Source organism: Paramisgurnus dabryanus, chromosome 3 (assembly GCF_030506205.2).
Source record: "Paramisgurnus dabryanus chromosome 3, PD_genome_1.1, whole genome shotgun sequence".
NCBI lineage: Eukaryota > Metazoa > Chordata > Actinopteri > Cypriniformes > Cobitidae > Paramisgurnus > Paramisgurnus dabryanus.
Genome location: NC_133339.1, coordinates 18131359 through 18157445, shown reverse-complemented (window position 1 = coordinate 18157445; position 26087 = coordinate 18131359). Strand labels below are relative to the sequence as shown.

The following is a 26087-nucleotide window of genomic DNA, read 5'->3' as shown; positions in this document are numbered from 1 at the left end:
TTTTAGACGAATGACGTATCACATTTCACATTCACTACCCAGTTCAACCAATGGGCAAACACAAAGGGAAAGTAATTGTGTTTGGACCAATCAGACGACGCAAAGGGGGCGGAACCGTAGCGAGTGGGTAGCAACAGTTGCCCGGGTGAGGACGAAGCGCCATAGCCACGGTAGTCGTGGTGACAAGAACCCAGCAACGAGAATCAACAACAACAACCACCCGATTCATTGAATCAAACGTATTAAATCAAAAGTATCGCTGGAAATCTCACTCGGGATAAGAGGTGATTCCGTATTTTATCTTTTATAGAAAGTCACAATGTGTCAAAAACAGAAACAGGTGCTGGCGATGATGATTTTTTTTGCGTATATCTACGTCCAGTAACCGTTAATAGTGACAGGAATTGTCAAGCTGTCGAATCGCGTGCGCTGGCCGGCGACGTCTCGCAAACGATAATCGTTACCGGACTAAACGAAAACTGCTCGTTGTTATGACGATATTCTTGATAGGTTGTACAAAATGGCGGGTCTTGTTTGCAATAATGCGTGTGTCTCCATATACACATAGCTAGAAAGGCGCTCGGCTAGCGTTGCTATGGAGCCAGGTGTTGAAAATAAACGCTGTTGGCATAGTTACACCGATGACCACGTTGAGAAACCAGCCGTTATTGCTAGATAAACCTGGTGAAAATCAGTCATGGTTTCGTTTTAACAACCTGACTGAGCGCTGGATTGTTATTAGACATGATACTGTATATCATAATGTAGCGAAACGCCTCCCATAGGATTCAGCGCTTTGTAAACGATACTACAGGCTACATTGTCACAATGCAAATAGTAGCATCAGGAATTTGATTGCGCAGATACTGTGCCTATTTATATGTTACATGTACACGTCCTAAACAGTACAGTCCTGTTGTGCATTATTGTATTATTTCTTTCTTTGTATTTGAGAATATTAAAGTATGCTCTACACGTGTTCTTTAACTTGTACATTTATTAATGTTAATATGTTATTACTACATAGGATGATAATAGTGAATACTATAAGAATTTGATTTAAAATCATAAACCAAACAGTTTGAGCGAAATGCAAATTATCTGTTTATTTTCATTTGGACCTATTTGTTTTTAAGTCTCACTTTGTGTTTTTGATGATGGTGTGTGCACTCTTTCATTTGCAAGCTGTGATCAGGTTACTGGTAATAAGACACCAAATGTGCTGCCTTAACCTTCCCTTCTCTACTTGCTGGGACAACAATGGTTGTAGTCTTTTGGGCTTTCCTGTAAGAGCCTATGGCCTCGTACACACTGCATTTTAATTCGGTTGTCACTGCACCTTTTAGTGCTTAATCCTGTTTTGTACACACACACTTCAGTTTACGGTACTGACAAACGCATGCTACAACCGAATGAACTCCCACAAAATGCAGGTATTGACAACCAAGTACATAACCGAACTGAACGCTCAGTTGGTAATTAATTATTTAAATGTGCATCATGGACATGACAAGTCTCTCACCTAAAAAGTAAATGCCTAGAAGGGGAAAAACTGCAGAAAATGAGCGTTTGCTGACTAGTGTTGCCAGATCTTGCACGAAAAAATCTGCAAACAAGAAAAATACAATTCTTTACCTTAAAGATCAAAATATTGGGACCGGCAGCTTTTTACTTTAATAGCACCAAAAACATGAACCAAAAGCCATAAATGGTTAAGCGACACAACTGTACGTAAGTACAAAGATAGACGAGGAATTGGCAAAACTGCAACACAGCGCTGAAAGAAGGAGCCTCACAAATACATACAACACACAACGCCAAGACGGTGGTTTATTGCAACATAATGCTGTAATATTATTTTAGTCAAAGCTGTGAGTGTGAGTGATAACCACATGAGACAGCACACCGTTGCTATGGTTACCTCTGTGTCAATCATCTCAGTTTCGTGAGTGAGTCTTCTTCCGTACACACAGGAAATGATAATGTAGGGGATTTACTCCTGCATTTTAATGCGGTTGTCACTCCTGAAAGTTTGCGGTGTGTACGGGCCTATGTGCCAAGTATGCAGTGATTCATTTGTATATATATAGTAATGATAACCCAACTAACTCTTAGTGATGTTGGCTAAGGCAAACAATTAAAACGCCTGTTGGATGCCAAATGTTTTTTCAGCTAAGCGCTTTGGTAGCTGTGATACTTCTGTTTTGTTTATCAGTCGTTGTACGATGCGCCGGTTGGTTGTTGTGATATGTGTCCCGCCCTTCCTCCACTGTGATTGGACGGCTGTGTGAGAACTGACATTGACGAGTGGAGCTTTTCACCCAAAGTTGAATCTTTTTCAACTCTTGGTGCTCAGCGTTGAGCGCGGAAAACTGCTGAGCGCCGGCTTACAGCGCGAAGATAAAAACCGCTAGCTGCTGGCATTTCTGAAAAATGCCACACTTCCATTGGAACAATTGGAAACAATTGAAAGCATACACCGGCCGCAGGTGTAAAAGCTTTGGTGTGCGTTTACACCGGTGTCTGACAGGTTTTGTCCGTGCCAAGCGCCGGCACCGCGCTCGAGAGTTGTAAAATGTTCAACTTTGGGTGAAATGCTTAGCTCGTCAATTACACTTCTCACTCCCCCGTCCAATCACCGTGGCGGAGGGGTGGGACAAATATCACAACAACCAACCGGCGCATCATTCAACGACTGATTACAAAGCAGAAGTATCATAGCAACCAAAGCGCTCAACTGAAAAAAAGCTGGCAAGCGCCTACAGTCGGCGTCTGCCTGGTGTTTTTAGCCGCGTTTAAAAGCTTTGGTGTACATGCCCCCTAACACCAGTTATAAAACTTTGACAAATACCTCATGAATCACACACAGTTTGTGCTACAGACGCGAATGGTAACTAAAATGTATGGCTGTGTGTTATTTCTTTCAAAGCAGTTAAACGTTTTACCTGGTGAATGATAAAATAAGAAATGCATTAGACTTACATTAAAGGAGGGACCTGAGTCATTTATAAACAGTAGAGACCAGAATATCACAGACTAAAAAAGTAAAAATAAAATAAAATAAAGGTACTACATGATGTCTTAGAAGAACAATTTTTTGCAATATGGTTCCATAAAGCCATCCATTTTCACGAAAGATTCTTTGTGGTGGATAAAGGTTCTTTAGATTATGAAAAGACAAGAAATGGTTCTTTTAAGGACCACTGTCTGAATGGTTCTATGGGGGAACCAAAAGTATGTTTTTTCTATGGCATTGCTGCCTTTTGTAGCACCTTTATTTTTTTACTTTGGCCAGGAAGGATCCATGCAGAACATCTTAGAGAGTCCATAGCAACCACCAACAATACAATACTTTAGCCTTGTGGGCAAGTAGTAAAGCTCAATGCTTTTCTGCACAGTCCTCCTTTGTCTGTTCTTGCAATCATTTTTGATTGTATTTTGAACCTTTGATGTGTTTTTCCCTCTCATCGCATTCAGTCCAATGGCAACCCCAGCTTATGTTAGGGAGCTGCAGCAGACCTCCCAGCCCCAAACGGGTGCTGTGACTTCAACAACAGGCCAGCCCGCCACGGTGACTGTGGCCCCTCAACAGTTCCTGGCTGAACTTCAGATGACCGGCGCTTCGGCTGCCCCACCCGCCGGACGGACCACACCCCCTCCAGCACAAGTGCAGAAGAGCCCTGCTATAGTCCAGGCCCCACCCACACAAGCCCCATCCACTCAGTATGTCACAGCTGAGATTCAGAGTTCACCAACACAGTCCAGCAATGACCAGAATACACCACAGTACATTGTTGTCACGGTTACAGGTGAGAAAAAACTCTTTGTTTTACTGAAAACTCTTTGTTGTAAACTCTCAAATCTTAAACAGTCCTCTCTTTTCCTGCAGAGGGGTCTCTTCATTCCAGCGACTCTGTGTCAGACTCAAGTCCTCCTTCGGCTATAGTACAGACTGGAGTTCCCACACAGGTGGTTCAGCAGGTTCAGACCGCCCAGCAGGTAACCCCGTAAGCCCGTACACCCTGTCAAGACATTGAGCAGTACACCTGCACCACAAGTCACCTGAATAAGCCCAACCACGCCTCAAGCCTCAAATCAATAAACATCAATATATAAGAAACCCTTGGGAATTATCTGACTCTTGAATATGATATTAAAGGGATAATTCACCCAAAGGTCATACTTTACGCATCTTCATGTTGTTCTAGACCTAAAAAATATTTTGATAAGCATACACTTGACAGCACCCAAAGGGTGAATAAATTATGAGTTTTCATTTTTGGGTAAACTATCCCTTTAACAAACAAGGCACATTTTATTACATTTTTCATTAAGTAATCAAGGTCATGGATGGAAGACTACAATTATTGTGCAAGCATTTCTATGACTGTTACACTGTTTACAGAGTCTGTTTGAGTTTGTAGGATGTTTTACATTTTGATGCACAAACATTGAACAAGAATAGCATTCTCTGTTACCACAGAGGAAACCACCTCTCCCATTATAAGTGTGCTGAAGGCCACTTTGGTAGTTTCACACACAACACAAAGGTGCACGTTTTGTTGAAGCCTGTTTGTGAAAACATGACTATCCACCTACAACAGAACAACTAAACAGGCAATCAGTTATTAATATAGTTTACTAACAAACAACATACTATATGATAATTCCCAGAGGGAACTATTCACTATTTTTAGATAACCGAGCATGTTTTTATAATATAAATTGCAATATAACAATTCAAAAGTTTACCATTTTAAGGGCTGTTAATATGTTTTCTTTCTTTTTCTTTAGTTTTGAGAAGGTTCATTCTGTAATTTTTCTGTGCATGTATTTCCACACATTCAGGCTGTGAAGTGTGGTGGCACAGAGTAAATAACTAGTTGTTTGAAGTTCCGCAGTAACCCTGTTGGGTAAGCTTAATATTTTTCACTTCCCTCGTAATCTATTAACAGAGGTCAGTGGTTCAAGCCACCACCCAGACAACGAAAACTGAGCCGGGCACACAGCTGAATGTCACCAACCTACAGTCTGTGCACCTGCCACAGGAGGTGAGCTGTCTCATATACATATATGTCATTATGTGACTAAACTCTGGATTTTGAACAAATGCACACTCAAACTGATGCCCATGATCAGTTTCACTATGACCAACAAGCTTTTTTATAATATGCGTTTTACCTGAATCATATTTTAATTGTATAACGTTCATAATCATATGATGGGTTCATGCACTAAAGAAATGATTCACCCAAAAAGGAATAAAAATTGAGATCTGTATATTGAATACATACGGTGATGTATGATCATTAAAATAGTTGCTATATCTGTGTCCCAATTCGAAGGCTGAATGCCAAACACATTGAAATGTAAATGCTGCTAATGTGATTTTTTTTAACAAAAAAATTACATTTCAGAAGACTATAGCATCAAAATATAGCAAACAACTCATAAGCTGTGTGCTTCGAAGGTCGCGTTTTGAGAAGGCAAGGACTCGGTCTTCAAAGGATGCAGCTTTCTCATTTCAGTTCACTACGTGGACTTTAAAAGCTGCATCCTTCGAAGACAGAGTCCTCGCCTTCGAAGGACGTGGCCTTCCAGGACACAGCTTATGAGTTGTTCACTATATTTTGATGCTATAGTCTTCTGAAATGTAATTTATTAGTTAAAAATCACATCAGGAGCGTTATATATATATATATATATATATATATATATATATATATATATATATATATATATATATATATATATATATATATATATATATATTTATTTTTATCAGTAAGGGGATTTCTAAGTGGGCTTAGTCAGGGGCGTCAGTTTGTGTTAAAAAGTGGTGGGGACAAAAAATCAGATGAAAAAAGATTACAGCAGGACGGGAAAAATCTTGAATAACGGCGCATCAAAAATGTTGCACAAAAATACTCAGCATAAAACCCTAACAATGTCGACTGCACATGTAACAGTACCTGCAACACCAGCTCAACCGAACAGTGCCAAAGCATCATACTGTAGAAGGCAATGATTACAATTAAATTCATTACATTATGTAAAAGAAAACACACTATAAGCACAAAACCAGTCGTACACTGCAAAAAAAAATTTCAAGAAAAAATGTTCTTTGTATTTTTGCCCTGTTTTCAGTAAAAATGTCTAAAAATTCTTAAATTAAGATGCGTTTTCTTGATGAGCAAAATGACCCAAGAAAATAAGTCTAGTTTTTAGGCCAAAAATACCAAATGTAAGTGATTTTGTGCATAAAACAAGCAAAAAAATCTGCCAATGGGGTAAGCAAAAAAATCTTGAAAATTTTTCTTAAACACTAAATTCAAGAAAAATTCAGGAAAAAAATGCTTACCCATTGGTAGATTTTTGCTTGTTTTATGCACAAAATCACTTTTTGATGATTTTATTTGATATTTTTGGTCTAAAAACTAGATTTTTGCACATCAAGAAAAAGCATCTTGATTTAAGAATTTTTAGATATTTTACTAAGAATTTTTTTCTTGAAAATCTGACTTTCTTACTTAGTATTTATGTCTTGTTTTTGGTAGAAATATCTAAAAATTCTTAAATCAAGATGTATTTTCTTGATGAGCAAAATGACGTAAGAAAATAAGTCTAGTTTTTAGACAAAAATATACAATTTAAGTGAATTTGTGCTTAAAACAAGCAAAAATATAGAAAATTTTGCTTAAATTAAGTGTTTAAGAAAAAAGAAATCTTATTTTTAAGATTTTTTTCTAACCCCATTGCCCGATATTGTTGCTTGTTTTAAGCACAAATTCACTTAAACTGTATATGTTATGTCTAAAAACTAGACTTATTTTCTGAGGTCATTTTGCTCATCAAGAAAAAGCATCTTAATTTAAGAATTTTTAGATATTTCTACTGAAAACAAGACAAAAATACTAAGTAAGAAAGTCATTCTTGCAGTGTAAGTCGAACAGGTATTGTTTGATTTTTCAGAACATTTTAACCAAATGCTTTCAAAAAGTGGTGGGGACATGTCCCCAGCATCCCCAGTGTAAATGACACCTATGGGCTTAGTTCTCTTTATGTGTTCAATACTTATTCCCTGTGTCATTTCACTTCATTTATTATGAATCAACTTGTACACTTAAATGTTCTGATTTCTTTGTATGAATTCAATATTTGGCTTGATGGCTACTAGGGATGTTCATTCATATCAGTTAATTTTCCCGACCGACAACCGCAGCTTATGAACCAAACATTAACCGTTAACTTATAAGATTTTAATATGAAATTGTCATTGAGTAAAAATACAGTTGACGGTTGACTGTGACTTAGTAAAAACAAAACATTTCATTTGAACGTGCAAACAGCAGCGACAGATCAACAACAGAACCAGGATTCATACATTATCAGATATTCACGCAACATTACCTTGTCAAAGAGCACGCGATCGGTCCAGAGGATTAATATCTAAAAAGGGCAGATTGTCACTTTTTCATCTACCACAGTGATCATGTTTAAAGCAGGACGCTTTTAAAAAAGTTTCGTTTTTGCGTCGTTTTTTTCTATGTTTGTGCAAAAAGAGAGATGTTTATGGTCAGGGTCAAAGGCCATCAGCGAAGGTCTGTGCGGATGTGCGCGAGACGGAGACGGACCGCGTCATCTTGTGCGGACATGAGCGCATCTCCGTTCAGCTTCCAAACACGCACACAAATGATTTCTCATACAAATGATTACTTTATCAGACCGTCAGGGCAGCAATAATTTGTGTCATTTACATGACATTCACAAATTAAAGATAGAAAAGTGGCTCATGAAGACATGAAGATGTCTGTTGGCACTGTGTATTAACAAATATTTTTTTCTTTTAACTGATCATGTAAATCGGTCATACATTCTTTCCTTCGGTTAACGGTAAAACGCTCAATGTGAACATCCCTAATGGCTACATCTGGTGGAAATTTTGTGTCAATAGCCCACTTAGAAATCCCCTTACTGATAAAAATGCTGGTGTGTATATATATATATATATATATATATATAGTGTGTGAATGATATTCGGATGTACTACATCCGGCATGTTGATGCATCACAGGTCATTCATCATCATAACAAAAGGTGAGGCGTTAAGTTGGATTATGTTAAACAAACGCAATTAAACAGTGATTTTCCTTATGTATTTACATTTGAGAAGAGCTGCTTTCTGATATTTTTAAATATGATGACGCCTCTCCTTTGTTGGGTGACTCCTCTCCTGGGGGCTTAAGGCACCGTAAGGTGTCTATCGAATGCACACTTCAAAATCTTGCCGGATAGAGTAGGCCATCTGGGTATTTCTCACCTACTGTTTTTTGAACAGTTTTAATTTGGACATACCATTCTCGCAGGCTTTTCGCCAACTATATTGTATCGAAGTGGGCGATTTTGGATGCAGAGATGGTGCTTCACTATGTGCCATACCAGTTAACATTGTTAACACTAGTTAACATGTCAACATTGGCTGGATTTACAACCGATTTGAGAATATGGGAATCTATGCATTTTTCTCCTGCTTACACGTTCGTATATCGACTCTATGCCACATGAGGGAAAAAACAGGCACTTCACTTCAAACATGCAATGTAAATGCGCCATTCTTAAATAAGATTGATTCTCTCGCATGTCGCGTGACCAATCACAAACATGATTTAATACTCAGAATTAAATTTAGCTTTCACATAATATTTGAGTGCTACAAACGTGTTAGCAGAAAATGACCTAAATTTCAGTCTGTTGACAACTGAATGACATCATTTTCATTTTTGGGTGAACTCAAATTTCTTTAAGTGTACAGACATCTAATCCTCTGATGGTTCCTTTCAGGGCTCTTTCCTCAGACAGACAGGAAGTGATGCAGAGAGAGAGAGAGAATTTAAGCAACAGAGTCAGATAGAGGAGTGGTTGGAGCGTAGGGCAGCAGTAGCAGAGAAACAGAGTTTATCTTACACCTCTTTTAACAGAGGTTTGCTGGATTATTCACCCTCACCATCCTGTTTTTCCTCATCCCTACCGCTCACCTGTTCATGCGTCACCTTCCCAATGCCCGTCATGCCAGTGGGCTGGGAAACAGATGGATTCTCCTACACCGCTATACCTGTGGCAGAAACAAGCTCCTACCTCTATGAGATGCCCCATGGTCATAGCGTAGGTGACGGCAGCTGGGGAATTTACTAAGACTGAATTGAGGGAAATGAGAATGATGGTGCAATTTATAAAAGCGTCAGTCAAATGCATAAATGTAAATGTACCGTGTGCACAATTATTTTATAAATTAAACCCAATCTGAGAGAGTAAGTGGAAGATGTTAAACCATTTATAATTAAATTAGTCTTTTAGTGTGTTTAATTATTCATTGCAAAAGTGTAAAAATGTGCACTACAGGTACAGCAGCAACTGCAGCAGGTGCCAGTCCAGCATGTGTATACAAACCAGGTGCAGTATGTGGAAGGAGGGGACACTAACTACCAGACCAGCACCATGTGAGTATAGCAGAAAAAGTATGGAGTGAAACACAGAAGTCGAACGTGACGTTTCCGTTTGAAACCTTTTTCTTATTCTCACAGTCGCTCCGGCAGTTTTCCCTACACGGAGACCCCTCTGTACACGCAGACCACGGCAGGACAGTACTACGAGACCACCCCTGCCTCTGGTTCTGAGGCCACCTCCCCTGGCACCCCTCTGACCGTCTCCGTAACCACGGGTTCCCCCGGAGTGTCCATGTACGTGACGGGGACGGGGCAGATCGTGGCCAACCCCACATCGGCTACCGGGGGCGGGGTCACAGCCGTAGTTGCGTCCTCTGGGGCGGCGTCCAACGGTTCGGGAGAGTCCGGGAGCGAGGCTAATGGCAGCGGCGCAAGTTACGTGATTCAGGGCGGCTACATGCTCGCTGGGAGCGGGAGCGGAAGCAGCAGCAGCGGAAACGGTTATACGCATCCCACCCGCGCATCTCCGGCCACCGTGAGTATAAACGAAGGCGAGGACAATAGCGTGCCGTCGGCAGACAAAAAGGTATGACGACAACGGGGATGGGCCGCAACCTTCACCCATCGTCACTCACACGCCCACCAACCCTCCCTTCCCGCTACTCAAACAAAATTGACGCATGATCTCATTGTTTCTTTTCACATGTCAGAGAGCACAGTGAAAGCGGCCTGACCCGGTTGTAGATGTGGGTCAGATCTAATTTTTATGATTCTCAGTTTCATTTTGTGAACTATAAAGTTATCACATTGACCTTTGCAGCATGCTCCTTCTGTGATGACGCTTTCTGGTTGCATAAATCACATCGTCCGTTACACAGACACAAGTCATGTGACTTATTCTATTTCTTTTCTAAGGCAGCTGACGGAAAGAAGGGACATCAGAAATGTTCAAAATAACATATAGACTTGGAGACAAGAAACCATAAGAGTGGGTCTCTTTTGACTGAACCACCTAGAAACCCACCAGAACATGCAAGCAACAGTATAGCGATTCACCAAAAAACCTAGAACATGGCAACGCCCTAAGATCCTAAATAGATTGTTGTCTTTTACTGTGCTGTCATGTTCATTGCAGAGAAAAATATGTCATAACCATATTCATGATATCCATAAGACAGGACAGAATTGGCCTTCAAATTTGATTGCATATTTTTTTATTTAATTCTTTAAGTAAAGGACGAAGGGATTTCATTGATTTACCGTTCCATTGTGTACTCATATTGTATGCCACGGCACGCAAAATATTTTTTGTATAGAAATGGAGAAATAATAATATTTGTTATATATTAATGAGCATTACAGTAAACATTATTATCAGTGAAATCCTCATAAAATCAATTCCCTTACTTTAATCCTTAAAAGCATTAAAGTAAAACGGGTTGAATCAGATTCAGTTTCATACTAGAGGTCTTCACGGGTCCACCTAGATCTGAAAACCCGAGGTCCGGGACTAAAAGTTTCAGATGGGTCGGGTTTGATGTTAGCGGCCTTGGGTCTCGGGTAATTTAAAATGAATGTGTTTTTGTCAAACAGACCCAAGAAGACCCTAACTATCTTGCGTGTGTGCATTTAGTCCTTTTCCAACCCCTCATCTGTTTGCCAAGAGTGCATGCTTGTGGCTGGCAATAGGTTTATTTTCGTTGAGCCAGACCTGTCAGTCAATTTTGAATGAACATTTTAGCGGTTACCTTGGTAGTAGATTGATATTGCTGAACAGGAAGTAGGTTAAGAAGTCGGTCACTACCTCAGGGTTGTGGCTAGAAGGGATACAGATATGGTCAAAATCTTGAAAAATCAGGCTGGGTGAGTGCTGTTTAAATCCTATCCCTAATCCAAACATTTCATGGGATTAAGACCAAACCACTGTTCAGTGTGTCGACGGGTGATGGAATTTCTGGAATATCATGAAATTTTAAAATGTCTTTTCCAGAAATTGAAAGTCTATTTATAGTTTTTCATCCAAGTCATGGAATATCGTGGAATTTCAGTTTCCATTTATCAAAAGGTAATATATTTTACACACTTTGTTTATTGTTATAGAGTGCCATAGGGGTGAGGTATTTGGGATGAATGCACATTTTAGCGGTTACCTTTGGTGTCGTCGTCAGATACCAAATGAAAAGCTGAAGACTGTACACACGTCGCTGCCATTTGGGTCAGTGACAAAAACGGTTTGGCAAGACAAGAAATTCAAAATCTTTATAAAAAATTTGTTTTAAAAACATGCATTAGGTTTATTTCAATGCACAGTGTATTTATGTTCATTTTATGCAACCATTTTTATGAAAGTTAAGACTGAATGGATCTGAAAATGTCAAATGGTGTAACCGCCAATTGCACCAAAGAATGAGAATTATTAAATATTTTATCCATCTAATGGCATGAAATCATAACAAAAAATTATAATTTTAAAATATCCTTTTAATGCGTTTTAGTAATATTTGTCTTGACATGCTGAAAAAAGCTGTGTTTTCTAAATAATCTTTGACAAATGATTTGAAAATGCATGTAAAAAAATCATAAATGATTATAATTTATTCCACATTTTTTATGAATATATTTATATTTTCATTTGAAAAGAATACTAGTTACACCACATTGACATTTTTGCAATTATCCCCCAAATATTCTGTCAAAATAAAATAAAACCAGAAATTTGGTCCTCGTAAAAAAAAAAGAATGCATGCAAGAAATTTGCAAATTTATTTTGAAATTTTTACCCGTTTACTGTCAGGTAAATTTTTTTTCCACTGGGTCGGGTTGGACTCGGGTCAAATTTTCTTGCAATTGTCTAGTGTCAGGTCTTTATTTAAAAAAATATTTATGCACGTCAGGTTCGGGGAAAAAGTGATTCGGGTTGGGGTTTTGGGTCCATTTCTTTTGACCCGTGAAGACCTCTATTTCATACTTGACTTTACCTACAACACTTTTCATGACTGCATATCTAAAATGCCTGTGCATGCCCAGCGTTCATATGGGAACGTACACGCATATTTGCATCTAGGCGTGTGTTTATGTGTAACTTAGGGCACCCTTTAGTCTGGGCACTCTGTCTGAGTGTGTGTGTGGATGTTTGTGTGTCTCATCCCGGCAGCTGTCCTCTGGCCCTCAGGTGCAGTGGTTACTGGACAACTATGAGACCGCTGAAGGGGTGAGTTTGCCCCGCTCCACGCTCTACTGCCACTACCTGTTACACTGTCAGGAGCAAAAGCTGGAGCCGGTCAATGCGGCTTCCTTCGGGAAACTCATACGCTCTGTGTTCATGGGGCTGCGGACCAGACGCCTGGGAACTCGGTGAGAGAAGTCACATGACAGTTTCAGCGGTTCAAAAAACTAATGTGTCACTGCATATTAAACTTAGGTTATACGTTAAAAATATGACACACTTCCCCTTGACATATTTGGGTTTATACCCAAGTTTTTAGTTGTGCCAATTGTTTTATGTAGTATTATTTCACCAAACAGTTCATGAATGAGACTGACCATAAAATATACACTAACTCTGTGCTCACACACACTTAATGTGCTTTAAAGCTTTCATGACCTTCTGGTCTAAGTCATCCAGGTGCTTTGAAGCTTTGTGTGTGTGTGTTTGCAGAGGAAATTCCAAATATCACTACTATGGTCTGCGGATCAAAGCAAGCTCGTCTCTGCTCCGACTGATGGAAGACCAGCAACACCTGGCCATGAGACAGCAGCCCTTCTCCCAGAAACAGAGGTGGACGCACCTGTTTTTGCATGTCTCTCACTTTTGCCGTATTGACGCCTTTCTTGTGTACCAGTGTGTTTCTCAGTCCGGCTTATTCTCCTCTGATCCTGCAGGTTGAAGCCGGTGCAGAAAGTGGAGGGAATCACAAACGGGATGTCATCCGGGCAGCAGCAACAGCAGCAGAATTCCGGTCTGTCGGACATCAGCACCCAGGTGCAACAGTACCAGCAGTTCCTAGGTGAGTCACGATATCAATGGGAAAAAAACAAAAAATGATTCGATTTGCATGTCCTGGCAAACATTAGGCCTTCGTGGTATCACAAAGTTATGCCAAGTGTCATTTGATATGGAAATCATAATTATGGTGGGGTGTAAAACGTTATGCGCTCAGCCACTTTCGACCACATTCAGAGGTACACATTCGACCGGATTGCTTTTGTGGTGTAGACGTGCATGTGGTCTAATGTGTTCGAGCAGCCACAAAAAAAAAACGCCCCCACTCTTTGCTTATTGATCTAATGTGTTGAACACAATGTTTTAACATAGGACTTCTAGCGTGAACACACAGTGCCCAGCGCTATCTTTAGGCTTTCATTGATAAAACTGAAGCGGACAAAATGCATCTTAATAAACAGCCTCTTAAATGCAAAAATGTGAAGCGCCTCCAAATCAGCCATGCTTTGAATTTAATATAAGTTATTGAAATAATTGCAGAAAAGTGTAAGAGAACATATGATGGATGTAAATAAAATCTTTCAAATGCTGTAATTAAAGGTGGGGTGCATGATCTCTGAAAGCCAATGTTGACATTTTAAATCAATTAAACAATCACGCCCCTACCCCAGTAGAATCTGGACCTTCTTTTGGTAGACCCCCCCCACACACATACGCAATGATGTCGGTTAGTAGAGACGCCCCTTACTGCTGATTGGCTACAAGTGTGTTTCGGTACTTGGCCCGACTCCCTTTTCCAAAGTGTTTTTCAGAAATCATGCACCCCGCCTTTAAAAAGAAACAAATCGTGTTTGCTGTTTCTTTAGATGCGTCTCGAGCCCTTCCAGAGTTTCCTGATTTGGTCCTTCAGGGTAAAGCATTACCAGAGGGCATTGAGCTGGAACATCTCAAGAGCTTTCAGATCCTCTACAGAGAACACTGCGAGGTAAAACTTTTTTTTTTACAGAAATACTTTTCTCTCCTATATCGCTTCAGTTTCGTTGCATTAAATCGAACTTTTTGTTTATATATGTATGCTTTATGCTCAGGCCATTCTGGATGTGATGGTCAACCTGCAGTTTCCATTGGTGGAGACACTTTGGAAAACATTTTGGAGATTCAGCGAAAATCAAGCAGGAGACGCAGCATTAGCTGTGTAAGCACTGGTTCATTATGATATATCTTATAATTGCACATCAAATGCCTAAACTTACCCTGTAGTAGATCGATATTGCTGAACAGGAAGTTGGTTGAGAAGTCGGTCACTAGCACAGCTATGGCCAAAATCTGGTGAAAACTCTCTGGATGAGCGCTGTTTTTATCCTAATCCTACCCCCAAACCTTACCCAAATCCCAATATTTCATGGGATTTAGGCTGTAGCTGTATCCTATCTAGCCAAAACAGCCGTTTTCATCCTAACCCTAAACCCAACATCTTGCGAGATTTGGCCGTAGTTTTATCCTGTCCAGCCAAAACCGCCGTTGTTATCCTTACTCTAAACCCAACATCTCGTAAGGTTTGGCCGTAGCTGTATCCTATCTAGACAAAACAGCCGTTTTCATCCTAACCCTAAACCCAACATCTTGCGAGATTTGGCCGTAGTTTTATCCTGTCCAGCCAAAACCGCCGTTGTTATCCTTACTCTAAACCCAACATCTCGTAAGGTTTGGCCGTAGCTGTATCCTATCTAGACAAAACCGCAGTTTTCATCCTAACCCTAAACCCAACATCTTGCGAGATTTGGCCGTAGCTGTATCCTATCTAGCCAAAACGCGTTTTCATCCTAACTCTGGCCATAGCTGTATCATATCTAGCCAAAACCGCCGTTTTCATCCTAACCCTGGCCATAGCTGTACCCTATCTAGTCAAAACCGCCGTTTTTATCCTAACCCTAAACCCAACATCTTGCGAGATTTGGCCGTAGTTGTATCCTGTCTAGCCAAAACCGCCGTTGTTATCCTTACTCTAAACCCAAAATTTCGTAAGATTTGGCCGTAGCTGTATCCTGTCTAGCCAAATCCGCCGTTGTTATCCTTACTCTAAACCCAACATATCATAAGATTTGGCCGTAGCTGTATCCTATCTAGCCAAATCCGCCGTTTTCATCCTAACCCTAAACCCAACATCTTGCGAGATTTTTGCGGTAGCTGTATCCTGTCTAGCCAAAACGCGTTTTCATCCTAACTCTGGCCATAGCTGTATCATATTTAGCCAAAACCGCCGTTTTCATCCTTACCCTGGCCATAGCTGTACCCTATCTAGCCAAAACCGCCTTATTCATCCTAACCCTAATCCAAACATCTCGTGAGATTTGGCCGTAGCTGTATCCTATCTAGCCAAAACAGCCGTTTTCATCCTAACCCTTAACCCAACATCTTGTGAGATTTGGCCATAGCTGTATCCCATCTAGCCCAAACCGCTGTTTTCATCCTAACCCTAAACCCAACATTTCGCTAGATTTGGCCGTAGCTGTATCGAGTCTAGCCAAAACTGCCGTATTCATCCTAACCCTAAACCCAACATCTCGTGAGATTTGGCCGTAGCTGTATCCTATCTAGCCAAAACCGCTTTTCCATCCTAACCCTAAACCCAACATCTCGTGAGATTTGGCCGTAGCTGTATCCTATCTAGCCAAAACCGCTTTTTCATCCTAACCCTAAACCCAACATCTCGTGAGATTTGGCCGTAGCTGTATCCTATCTAGCCAAAACCGCAGTTTTCATCCTAAACCCAACATCTCACGAGATTTGTCCGTAGCTGTATCCCTTCTAGCCAGAACCCTAGCACAGATGCTGACATTTTAAAATTCTATGATTGGTTTTTAATTCTAAAATAGTTTTTTTTTATCTTGACTGCCATGACTCACTGTTAATTTACGTGAAACTGAAAGTTTGTTTACTCAGAAGGAAAGAGCAGCGAGTTACCGTAATTAAAGATTAGTAAGATATTAAACATTAGCCTTTTTTTATACATCACAGGCACGATGAGTCAGAGAAGCGGCTGCCCAAGTCATGTCTGGTCGTACTTTGTAAATATGATCCAGTGTTGCGCTGGAGTCGTGACTGCGACAACACGCTGTACCAGGGCCTGGTGGAGATACTCATCCCAGATGTTTTAAGACCCATTCCCAGTGAGTTCCTCAATGTTCTCGCAGCAAGAGCACTAGGGTGATGATAATGGCTGATCACGCCACAGACTGTACACAACACATTCACCGTCATGTATTTAATTCAGTTTTTATACTTTCCCCAGGTGCCTTAACGCAAGCCATCCGAAACTTTGCCAAGAGCCTTGAGAGCTGGCTGACAAACGCAATGATGAACATCCCTGAAGAGATGGTTCGTGTCAAGGTCAGTCACATATGGGTCATTCATATTTGCTTGTATTTAAAGGGATAGTTCACCTAAAAATGTAAATTCTGTCATTATTTACTCATTCTGCTCAACACAAAGGAGCAATGTTTCTAACCAAACCATTTTTGAGCACCATTAACTTCCATAGTATTATGTTTTTTTACTATGGAAGTCAATGGTGCCCCAGTTTTCTGCTTGATTACAAACATCTTCCTTTGTGTTTAGGCGAACAAAGAAGTTTGTAACATGAGGAAGAGTAAATAATGACCGAATTTACATTTTTGGGCGAACTATCCCTTTAACTGGAATATATAATCTGTCACATGTAAAAATGAATATATGCATACATTTGTTGACAGCATTTAAAAAAGCCTTTTTTAATGTCTTCAAACCCACAGAGATGCTTTGGCCATGTATAATCTCTGTCTTATCTCATTCAGGTGACATCTGCCAGCGCGTTTGCGCAGACCCTGCGCAGGTACACCTCTCTAAACCACCTGGCCCAGGCAGCTCGTGCCGTACTGCAAAACACGGCGCAGATCAACCAGATGCTCAGCGATCTCAACAGAGTGGACTTTGCCAACGTGCAGGTGGGTGTAACCGGACAATCCGTCCCTCACCTCCCAGTCAGATGTGAAGATGAATGCTTTTTCAACTTGAACTTTCATCTCTCGCCATCTAAGAGGAAGTCTCACATGGCTCACACGTGTATGCAGGGGCGTTTGTGGTCAGTCGAGCTGTCAGGAAAAGGAAACTCGAGTGTTTGTCGTAACACGCGATTTGTTTTACTGAAACCGATTGACATTAAGGATGTAAGCAACTAGTCATTTCACAGATGATGATTATTAGTATAGTTTGTTATACAGTGTATTTGTGAAAGGGGCAATTCCCTTCACACAACCATGCGTTGGGTATTTTTCCTCCAGTGCAAAGAAACCTAAAACATTTTAGTCCAGAGCTTAAACCATTAGGTCACAGCACTACAACACCCTTTACTGCTCACTGTGTCTAATAGGTGATAGATATAAAGGGCAGTAAACAAACATCCTGATAACCATGAGCAATGTGCTAAAATCACTCATAATAGCAAATCTACCATCAACACCCCAGCAACACCACTTTGTAGGTGTGAGCAAAAATGTGCCATTTTTGGGTGTGTCCTTTAAAATGCGAATGAGCTGATGAAATGCAAACACTGATCGCTATGATGGTGGTTTGTTGAAATTGATATGATTGTGCTGTCAATATTTCTCTCTCTCTCTCTCTCTCTCTCTCTCTCTGCACTTAATGGCAGTGCTGTGGTTGGATAGTGCAGATTAAGGGGTGGTATTATTATAATAAGATACCCTTTTGACATCACAAGGGGAGCCACATTTCAATTAGCTATTTTTTCACATGCTTGCAGGGAATGGTTTACCAAATCTAAGTTACTGGGTTGATCTTTCTCAAATTTTCTATGTTGATAGAAGCACCGGGGACCCAATTATAGCACTTATAGGAAAAAGTCAGATCTTCATGATATGTCCCCTATTAACAGACATTACACTGATATTGAATTGAGCCTATTTCTCTGTAGGAACAGGCCTCTTGGGTTTGCCGATGTGAGGATCGGGTGGTCCAGCGTTTGGAGCAGGACTTCAAACTGACCCTCCAGCAACAAAACTCCCTCGAACAGTGGGCCGCCTGGTTGGATGGTGTGGTTTCACAGGTCTTAAAGCCATACCAGTCCAGCTCGACCTTTCCTAAAGCAGCTAAACTCTTTTTGCTCAAATGGAGCTTTTACAGGTGAGCTTTAAATCTTTGGGCTGTCATTGGCCACACCATTACACACCATCTTTACTCACTGTAAAAGCACTATACAAATAATAAATGACTATACTATACTATAATCATTTTTGAAGCAGTAAATTCTGGTATTGCCGTGTCTTGCCTTCTATTTTTCACAGCTCTATGGTGATCAGAGATCTGACCCTCCGCAGCGCTGCGAGCTTCGGCTCGTTCCACCTCATCCGTCTGCTCTATGATGAATACATGTATTATCTGATAGAACACAGAGTCGCTCAGGCCAAAGGAGAAACGCCTATTGCAGTCATGGGAGAGGTACAATATCACAAACACAAATGCAGCACTGTGCAAACTTTTTTTTTTTTTTACAAAAATTTAATATTTAAAGGTATAATGTGTAAAATTTAGGAGGATCTATTGACAGAAATGGAATATAATAATATACATAACTATGTTTTTGGTGGTGTGTAAAGACCTTACATAATAAACAAATATGTTTTTATTAGCTTAGAATGAGCCGTTTCTATCTGCATACACCGCGGGTCTCCTTACATGGCGTCATGTTTTTACAGTAGCCCTAAATGGACAAATGATTCTATAGACCGCGTTTTGTCACTACATTGTGTAAGATGATGATGTGTTTGTCCTACCATAGCTATGCTATGCATTTCGAAAAGAACAGGTGACCTTTGGACTGTGCCGTTGGTTGCAATTCACAGTCTCACCACTAGATGCTGCTAAAACTCCCTGAGTTGGGGAACTTTTGGAAGGATCTATTCACAGAAATGCAAAATAATCTTCATAACTATAGTATCAGTAGTGTATAAAGATCTTATATAAAGAACTGTATTGTTTTTATTACCTTAGAACGAGCTGTTTTTATCTATCTTTATCTATCAGTAGCCCTAAATGGACAAACCGATCTATAGAGCGCATTTTTTCACTACGTTGTCTCAGACGATGACGTGTTTGTCCTGTGGTGGCTACTATAGCTTCTCTATGCATTTCGAAAGAGATGGATGAGCCTTTGTTTTCCTTCAGAAATCTACACAGTGGACCTTTAATTTTTAGATTTCTTCGCTATAAAGAATTATGTGTAGCATATTTGCATAAAGAAATGCAAACAGTCTTGCAGTAGGTTGTGTAGGCATCGTAAAACCCTGATCTTAACATGTCTGGGAATACATGAAAACATAGAAGCCATTCATACAGCCTAAAGCCCGGGATACACTGCAGGATCTTTGCCATCCTATAGATGGTTCATCGGACGCATGTGCGGTGACGTGATACGCGTCTGGTCTGAACTTTACTTCCGGTTTCAGTTTTTTTAATGGTCTGACTAGTTGCTAAACTGAACTCTTGAACAAATACCTCGTCGAAAATAACTAATGTTTTTGTTTCCTAGGTAATCTATAGTATACTTTCTATAGACGTGTAAAACTATATTTTGGCGAATTGTTTTTTTACTTTCATTGTTTCACTAGTTTGCCTGCCCATTTAGAATGAATAATTAATGGTAAACGAACTTGGCTTGCTGTTTTCGAAGGCAGCTCGAATCTTGGTCGAGCTCGAGCCGCAAGTCCAAGTAACAGAACAGAAAAAAAATGCAGAGATTCCAGAATTTGCGGCTGGGCGCGGAGGCATGGAGACTCCCGTTTAGGCTACCATATGATTTTAATGATGATTGACACAGGACTGTTTAGGTTCCTTTCAAATCTACATTAAAAGTGTAGAGAGAGCGCGGCTCTGTACAAAAGTGGAAATGATCGATGTTATTTGAAGTCGGCTCTTAAAGTACAAAATACCCGATTAAGCTATTACGTGGCTATTGTAAAAAAAAATTACGGGACGTTCTTGCGACCTGGTGGCAACTTGTCCATGACCCGGTACTGGGTCGCGACCCGGTGGTTGGGGACCTCTGCCTTAATCAATACTTGAGGATGATCGGATGCAAATTTGGATCGTATTAAAGGGGGTGGTGTACTCCGATCTGTGATCCGATCCGCAGGAGAAAAGTACGCATGTAAACGCGTGAATCGTAGTATTTTCTCAGTCGGATGCAAAAATACATTGTCCACATGCGCAGAACATTTGTGCTCAAGTTCACGTATTATATTAAAATCTTAAATCACACGATTCTCTTATTCTCACAGAAACACACAATAGCAAGGCAGTGGCATCACGCATTATTAAGGTAACGTTAATGGGGTCACACAATGTACATTCTGCCGCGTTTTGGATACTTTTAAAACATTAGGCTACTTAAAGCAATAAAATATAGGTATACTTCTTAAGAACAACTTTCTCCAACTCCGTTTTGACTTTAATCCAGAGATAAAGCCTGAACTCGACGGCAGCGTCCACAAGTGCTTTTTTTCGAGTTTAGATTTGAGCTACTGTTTAAACTGTTTCCACCAGTTGTTGTTTTTCTGCGGGTTAAAGATGAAAGTATTTCGTTCATTAGTTATTGGTATTTGGGCTGTGAATAGTCATTGGGATGCTTGTGGGCTAGTTTTGAGTGTCCATGTGGGATGGTTCTGATACGTCAATCTGGCAACCCTGGCTGTGCGCTTGTGCAGACGTTCGGTTCAGATTCTATAGAATGTACATGTAAACAAACATTTTAATCAGACTGCAATGTTTAGGGTGCATTTAAACTGTATCGTCGTAACTTTCAATCCTATTTAATTCAATCGGATTGACAAAATTTTGTGCATGTAAACATAGCCACTGTCAGAAAACGATCATAGGCTATCTTTGGTCGCAAGAACGGGGAAACGGCCAGCTTTAAAGGAACATACCGACTTTTTGGGACTTTAGCTTATTCATCGTATCCTCCAGAGTTAGATAAGTCCATACATACCCTTTTCATCTCCATGTGTCCTGTAACTCTATCTGACACACCCACCGCTAGCCTAGCTTATCACAAAGACTGGAAGTAAATGGCTCCAGCTAGCATACTGCTTCCAATAAGTGACAAAGTAATGCCATCATTTTCCTATTCTAAGTTGTGATTTGTATAGTCACAGTGTGTACAAATAACAAGGTCATATGAGACACAGCCATCTTTAAACCGTATATATACTAGGAACTATATTCTCAAAAGGTGCAACACTGGGGCGAAATCTTTGCTCCTCACCACCGGGGTTTCTTAGGTGCTGCGAGCAAATCACTTTGGCCAAGTAGCAGTGCTTCACCGATTAAGTGCCATGATCACAGAAATCGCGACGATTGTTTCACAATGGCAATATTTGGTCTAGGACAACCAAAAATCGTGTATACTGCAAATGACAATTAGAGACATTTGAAATGCTTAGGGTGATTATCTAATGGTTTTTTTTTACTGTTAATTGATACATGCTTTTGTTGTCATTGATAAAAAGCCTGCTCATTTTATAGTATTATTTCACAACTTTACACTGTACTTGCACAATCTCAGACCTGTTTGAGACTCAACAAAAGTCACATAAAAGTCAAAACAGGATATTACAGAGGAAGTGTTGCATAAGTATGAAGGCAATCGCTTCAAATGTGGTAATTCTCAGTTTTGCTCTTTTTAAGTTTGCAAGTCTCGGACGAAGTTTGAACCCACTGGATCCTGATAAAGGTTAGATGCTTAACACGTGCACCCACCCATCCATCACAAATGAATCAGCTATCAATTGGATCTCAGTAATTCATCATTTAGCGTTATTAGTGGTGTTTGCATAATTAGGTTTAGAGAATTGAAACAAACATTATTGAACTATGAAACTCACTGTTCATCATTTCTCCTGCATGATTCCTCAAAATGTACATCTTGTTGAGAAGTGAGAAGCCTGATCAGATGTGTGTCCTTACTTTAAAGAGAGATGACGTTGATTGTCAAGTATGTGACCCTGCCGGTGTAACACTGAAATCGGTGACCGTAATAGGCGCATAATCTGATGGGTCACAGAATTTGGTACAAGACTTGAACCGGCGAACTTTGGGTTACAAGCTCAACTCTCTAAGCATTAAGACACGACTGCCCCTCTACTTTAAACAATCAGATATCCTGGTGACTACCAACGTCTCCCCCCATATAAAAACCAAGATATAGTAGAGAGACTTCAGACCTTTTTTAACTTGACTAGCAAGTGTCTTAGCAGCCAAATAGCACTGCAAACCTTTCAGAAGCTCCTAAGCAACTGCATAGCAATACTTTGAAAACAGACCCTATTGTTGCTACAGCAACTTTTTTGTGGGCAAGCACCACTCATTGCTTTTTCACAAACTGTAACTTTAGTTTCTGATGTGGTTGTTTATTTCTCCTTTGTTGTGTGTTTCTCAGAAGAAGAAGAGGAGGAGGAAGAAGACAGTGAGGATGAGTGCCAGGAATTGTCTCTGCAGTCAGATGTCGGCACTATTGGCGACGAATCCCTCGAACCACCCGCCAAACTGGCTCGAACCGACCAGAGGGTGCTGTTCAGCACGGGCAGCATGGACAACTGAGAACTTGCATTACATGCACATGCATACAAAGCAGATACAGACGTACCACATATGTACCTACAAGCACACACGTATATCTTAAATCACAAATCATTTGTGCCCCTACAGTACCAACATATGCATCTACAAAGCCGAAGTGCTGCAGCCTACACATTTACACCGCAGTTTGTACATTTTCCTGCCTGTCAGTGTCTCAAATATGTACATGCACAAACGCATTCACCGTAATGCACGCAAGACTCATAACATGAACACAACCACCACTTTCAACAGGGTTATAGAGAACCTTTCTGACTGAAAATACTAACAAAATCGCTGCACTTAGATCCGGGAGAGTTGTTTGCAATGGACCGAGCACTGATTGGCTATTGGACTCTTGATCAAAGCTGTCAGTCAAACTCTTACAGCCTATGAGGGCGGGACTGGATCAGTGTAGAGAAAAGATTGACTCTTAAGTGTCTGTTTGCGTGTCGACGTGTATCCTTTCTGCCTCTCCGTGTGTTGTTCGTGTGGTGACGAGTGATCGTTTTTATTGGCTAGGATGCAAGGGTGTGGTTTCGTGACTGTGTGTGTATAATTGTGTGCACGTGTGAATGACCGTTGTGATTCTCAAGAAGTGTTGATAGTTTTCGTCAGTGGTATTTTTCGAAGACGTACAACCTTTTTTCAGTTCTCGATGCCTTTAGCGACTGCCGTGTCATTTGCTGTTTATAGGCCAGCTCTTAAAAAACTGTTACACGTAAGCCTCAGGGCACGTGTTTGTTTTTTTAGAGCTGGTCTGTACTTCTTAAAACAGTTTTTTATTTAGTACTACTGTGGTCTTTCAGCCGTCATGAAGGTTCCTTTTTTCCACTGATATTTATGTTAAATTGTTTTTTATAAAGTTTTACGGTTCCGTTTAAATTTTTTTGCACTTTCCTTTTGCCATATATATCGTCCTAATTGTACAAAACATTACATGTTTCCAGCCTTACATATATATTTTTTCTATGGTCACAAAGTGACAATCTGTGTGCAGTGTTGTCTCACACTGTTTAGTGCATATTTGATGGTTTGCTGTGTATTTGGGATTTTGGGGGAAGATATTTATTAGCAGAACCCTTCGAACACTTGACCTGAGCTTTGCCTGATGTACAGTAAGCAGAAAAACAACCCTGAGCCCTTATGTTGTTGCAAACTTTTATGATTCATTACACATACTTTCAGGTTTGAAATAACACATGTACATGTTTTGGTCACCGTTATACCACAGTTTAACCCTTTTTGTGTTGTTTAAAATTCTTGTTTGTGTTGAGGCATATGGTTATATGCTAACATCATAATTTAAAAATCTATCCCAATTCATTCTGTATATATGTGAACTTGGATTAATGCTACTGTGTATTTGACAGAAAAGTAAGCGGTGGGGTAGCACACGAGGAGTTGACTGATCTCAGACCAGCATGTTCTTTTCTTTGCCTTTGATAGAACCACAAGCAGACATATCACAACCCTCTCTATGTAACAGCCATTTAAATAACAAAAGAAATTTCACTTTTCAAAGTTGTTTTCTCAAAAAGCTAAATGTGTGGCAGTGTTTCGAGTAACCATTGGTATGGTTGTGCCTTTGGAGTTATCAAATGAAAAGCAGATGTTTTTAATTGAAAATATGAATAAATTAATCATTTCTAAAATTGTGAATCGTTTCAGATATTATGTTGCAGCGAACACCGGCGTGTGACTTGACATCCTGTTCAGAAATGTGTGACAAACTCATCTCGTGTGGTAATGAAAGAGCATTTGAGAAGTTACATGTAAAGGTACTTTCCAGATTGTCACCTTTGTACCTCATAGAGATTTCTGAGAAGACCTCTCACGCTAAAAATAATGAAACATCATCAACTTTTGATGCATCTCGTAAACATCTGATCGTCTCAATGTTATGTTAAAGATACAGTAAACCCAAAAACAAATTATTCACCCTTATGTCTTTCTTCAGAGTGTTGTTTTGGGTTACTATGGGAGAGGATGGTGACCGCCTCTTCAAGCTTCAAAAAAGACCCAAAACTCTATTCGACTTGCTGTATATTACGTGTCCTCAAGACATTTACTCCACTTTCTTGTTGTGGATATCGCGGTTGCTACATCATTTAAAAAGTTACAACTTAAAACTGCCAGTTCAGCAAGTGAATGTGCAACTGTTAAATTGCACCGATTTCATTGGTAAAAAACTACGTTATTTTGTGTATTTGGTTAAAAACACATTATTTTCCACATACCGTAAATTTTTGTAGCTCCATATTTCACTCTCTTTATAAAACGCACGGATCATTTGAAAAGCTCTGATTGTCCAGCTTATCTATACATTGTGATTGGCCTGAATACCTCTGATGTCAGTCGGAAATGTGGCGCTCCTTACCATGTTTGAAAGATTCGCTCACAATGCAATGCGAACAGGAGTTTACTTACAGGCTGTGAGTCAGAAGCGGGATGAATTACGATAATGTTGGTCTTTACTACATCACCAATCTTAGGAAGTAAACTGGATAACTCGCGTCACCGTTTACGTTGAGTTTTTTACCTTTTGCATATCGTTAACATGTACTAATACACACTTACAAACCAAAGGAAATGTAAAAATGCGAATCGGACAATAGGTGCTCTTTACAAATTCCTGTAGAGATTAATAATAATAATAATAATACATTTTATTTTATAATGTGCTTTTCACACACCCAAAGTGCTACAACAACATGGCAAATACAACAAAGTAAAAACAAATACAAAATTAAATACATAAATAAAATAAATACAAATACAAATAACAGATAATACATTACAGTATTACTGGCAGCTGTTTGCCAGTAACTTACTGTAGATTTAAATGTATGTTATTTCCTGGCAACAGTTTGTTTAGCCTTAAAGGAATATTCCATTTTCTTAAAAGAAAAATCCAGATAATTTACTCACCACCATGTCATTAAAAATGTTGATGTCTTTCTTTGTTCAGTCGAGAAGAAATTATGTTTTTTGAGGAAAAAATTGCAGGATTTTTCTCATTTTAATGGACT

At 39.9% G+C, this 26087-nt stretch overlaps 1 protein-coding gene across 4 annotated transcripts; it reads left to right on the top strand.

The window, feature by feature from the left end:
* Nucleotides 1–108: 108 nt before the first annotated feature.
* Nucleotides 109–24717, top strand: rfx1a (regulatory factor X, 1a (influences HLA class II expression)). 4 transcript variants are annotated; one of them, XM_065252924.2, is made up of 18 exons: nt 109–284; nt 3478–3809; nt 3890–3999; nt 4956–5051; nt 9400–9497; nt 9582–10029; nt 12616–12797; nt 13102–13221; nt 13326–13450; nt 14253–14371; nt 14475–14581; nt 16405–16556; nt 16679–16776; nt 17220–17369; nt 18356–18564; nt 18726–18879; nt 22126–22171; nt 22877–24717. In XM_065252924.2, exons 2-18 carry the CDS (start codon nt 3482–3484, stop codon nt 23035–23037), a joined length of 2703 nt encoding a protein of 900 aa, XP_065108996.1. In that variant the 5' UTR covers nt 109–284; nt 3478–3481; the 3' UTR covers nt 23038–24717. The 4 variants fall into 4 exon arrangements, with proteins under 4 accessions (XP_065108996.1, XP_065108995.1, XP_065108998.1 ...); XM_065252923.2 differs by having other exon boundaries at nt 12598–12797; XM_065252926.2 differs by having other exon boundaries at nt 110–284; nt 9582–9978.
* Nucleotides 24718–26087: the final 1370 nt, after the last annotated feature.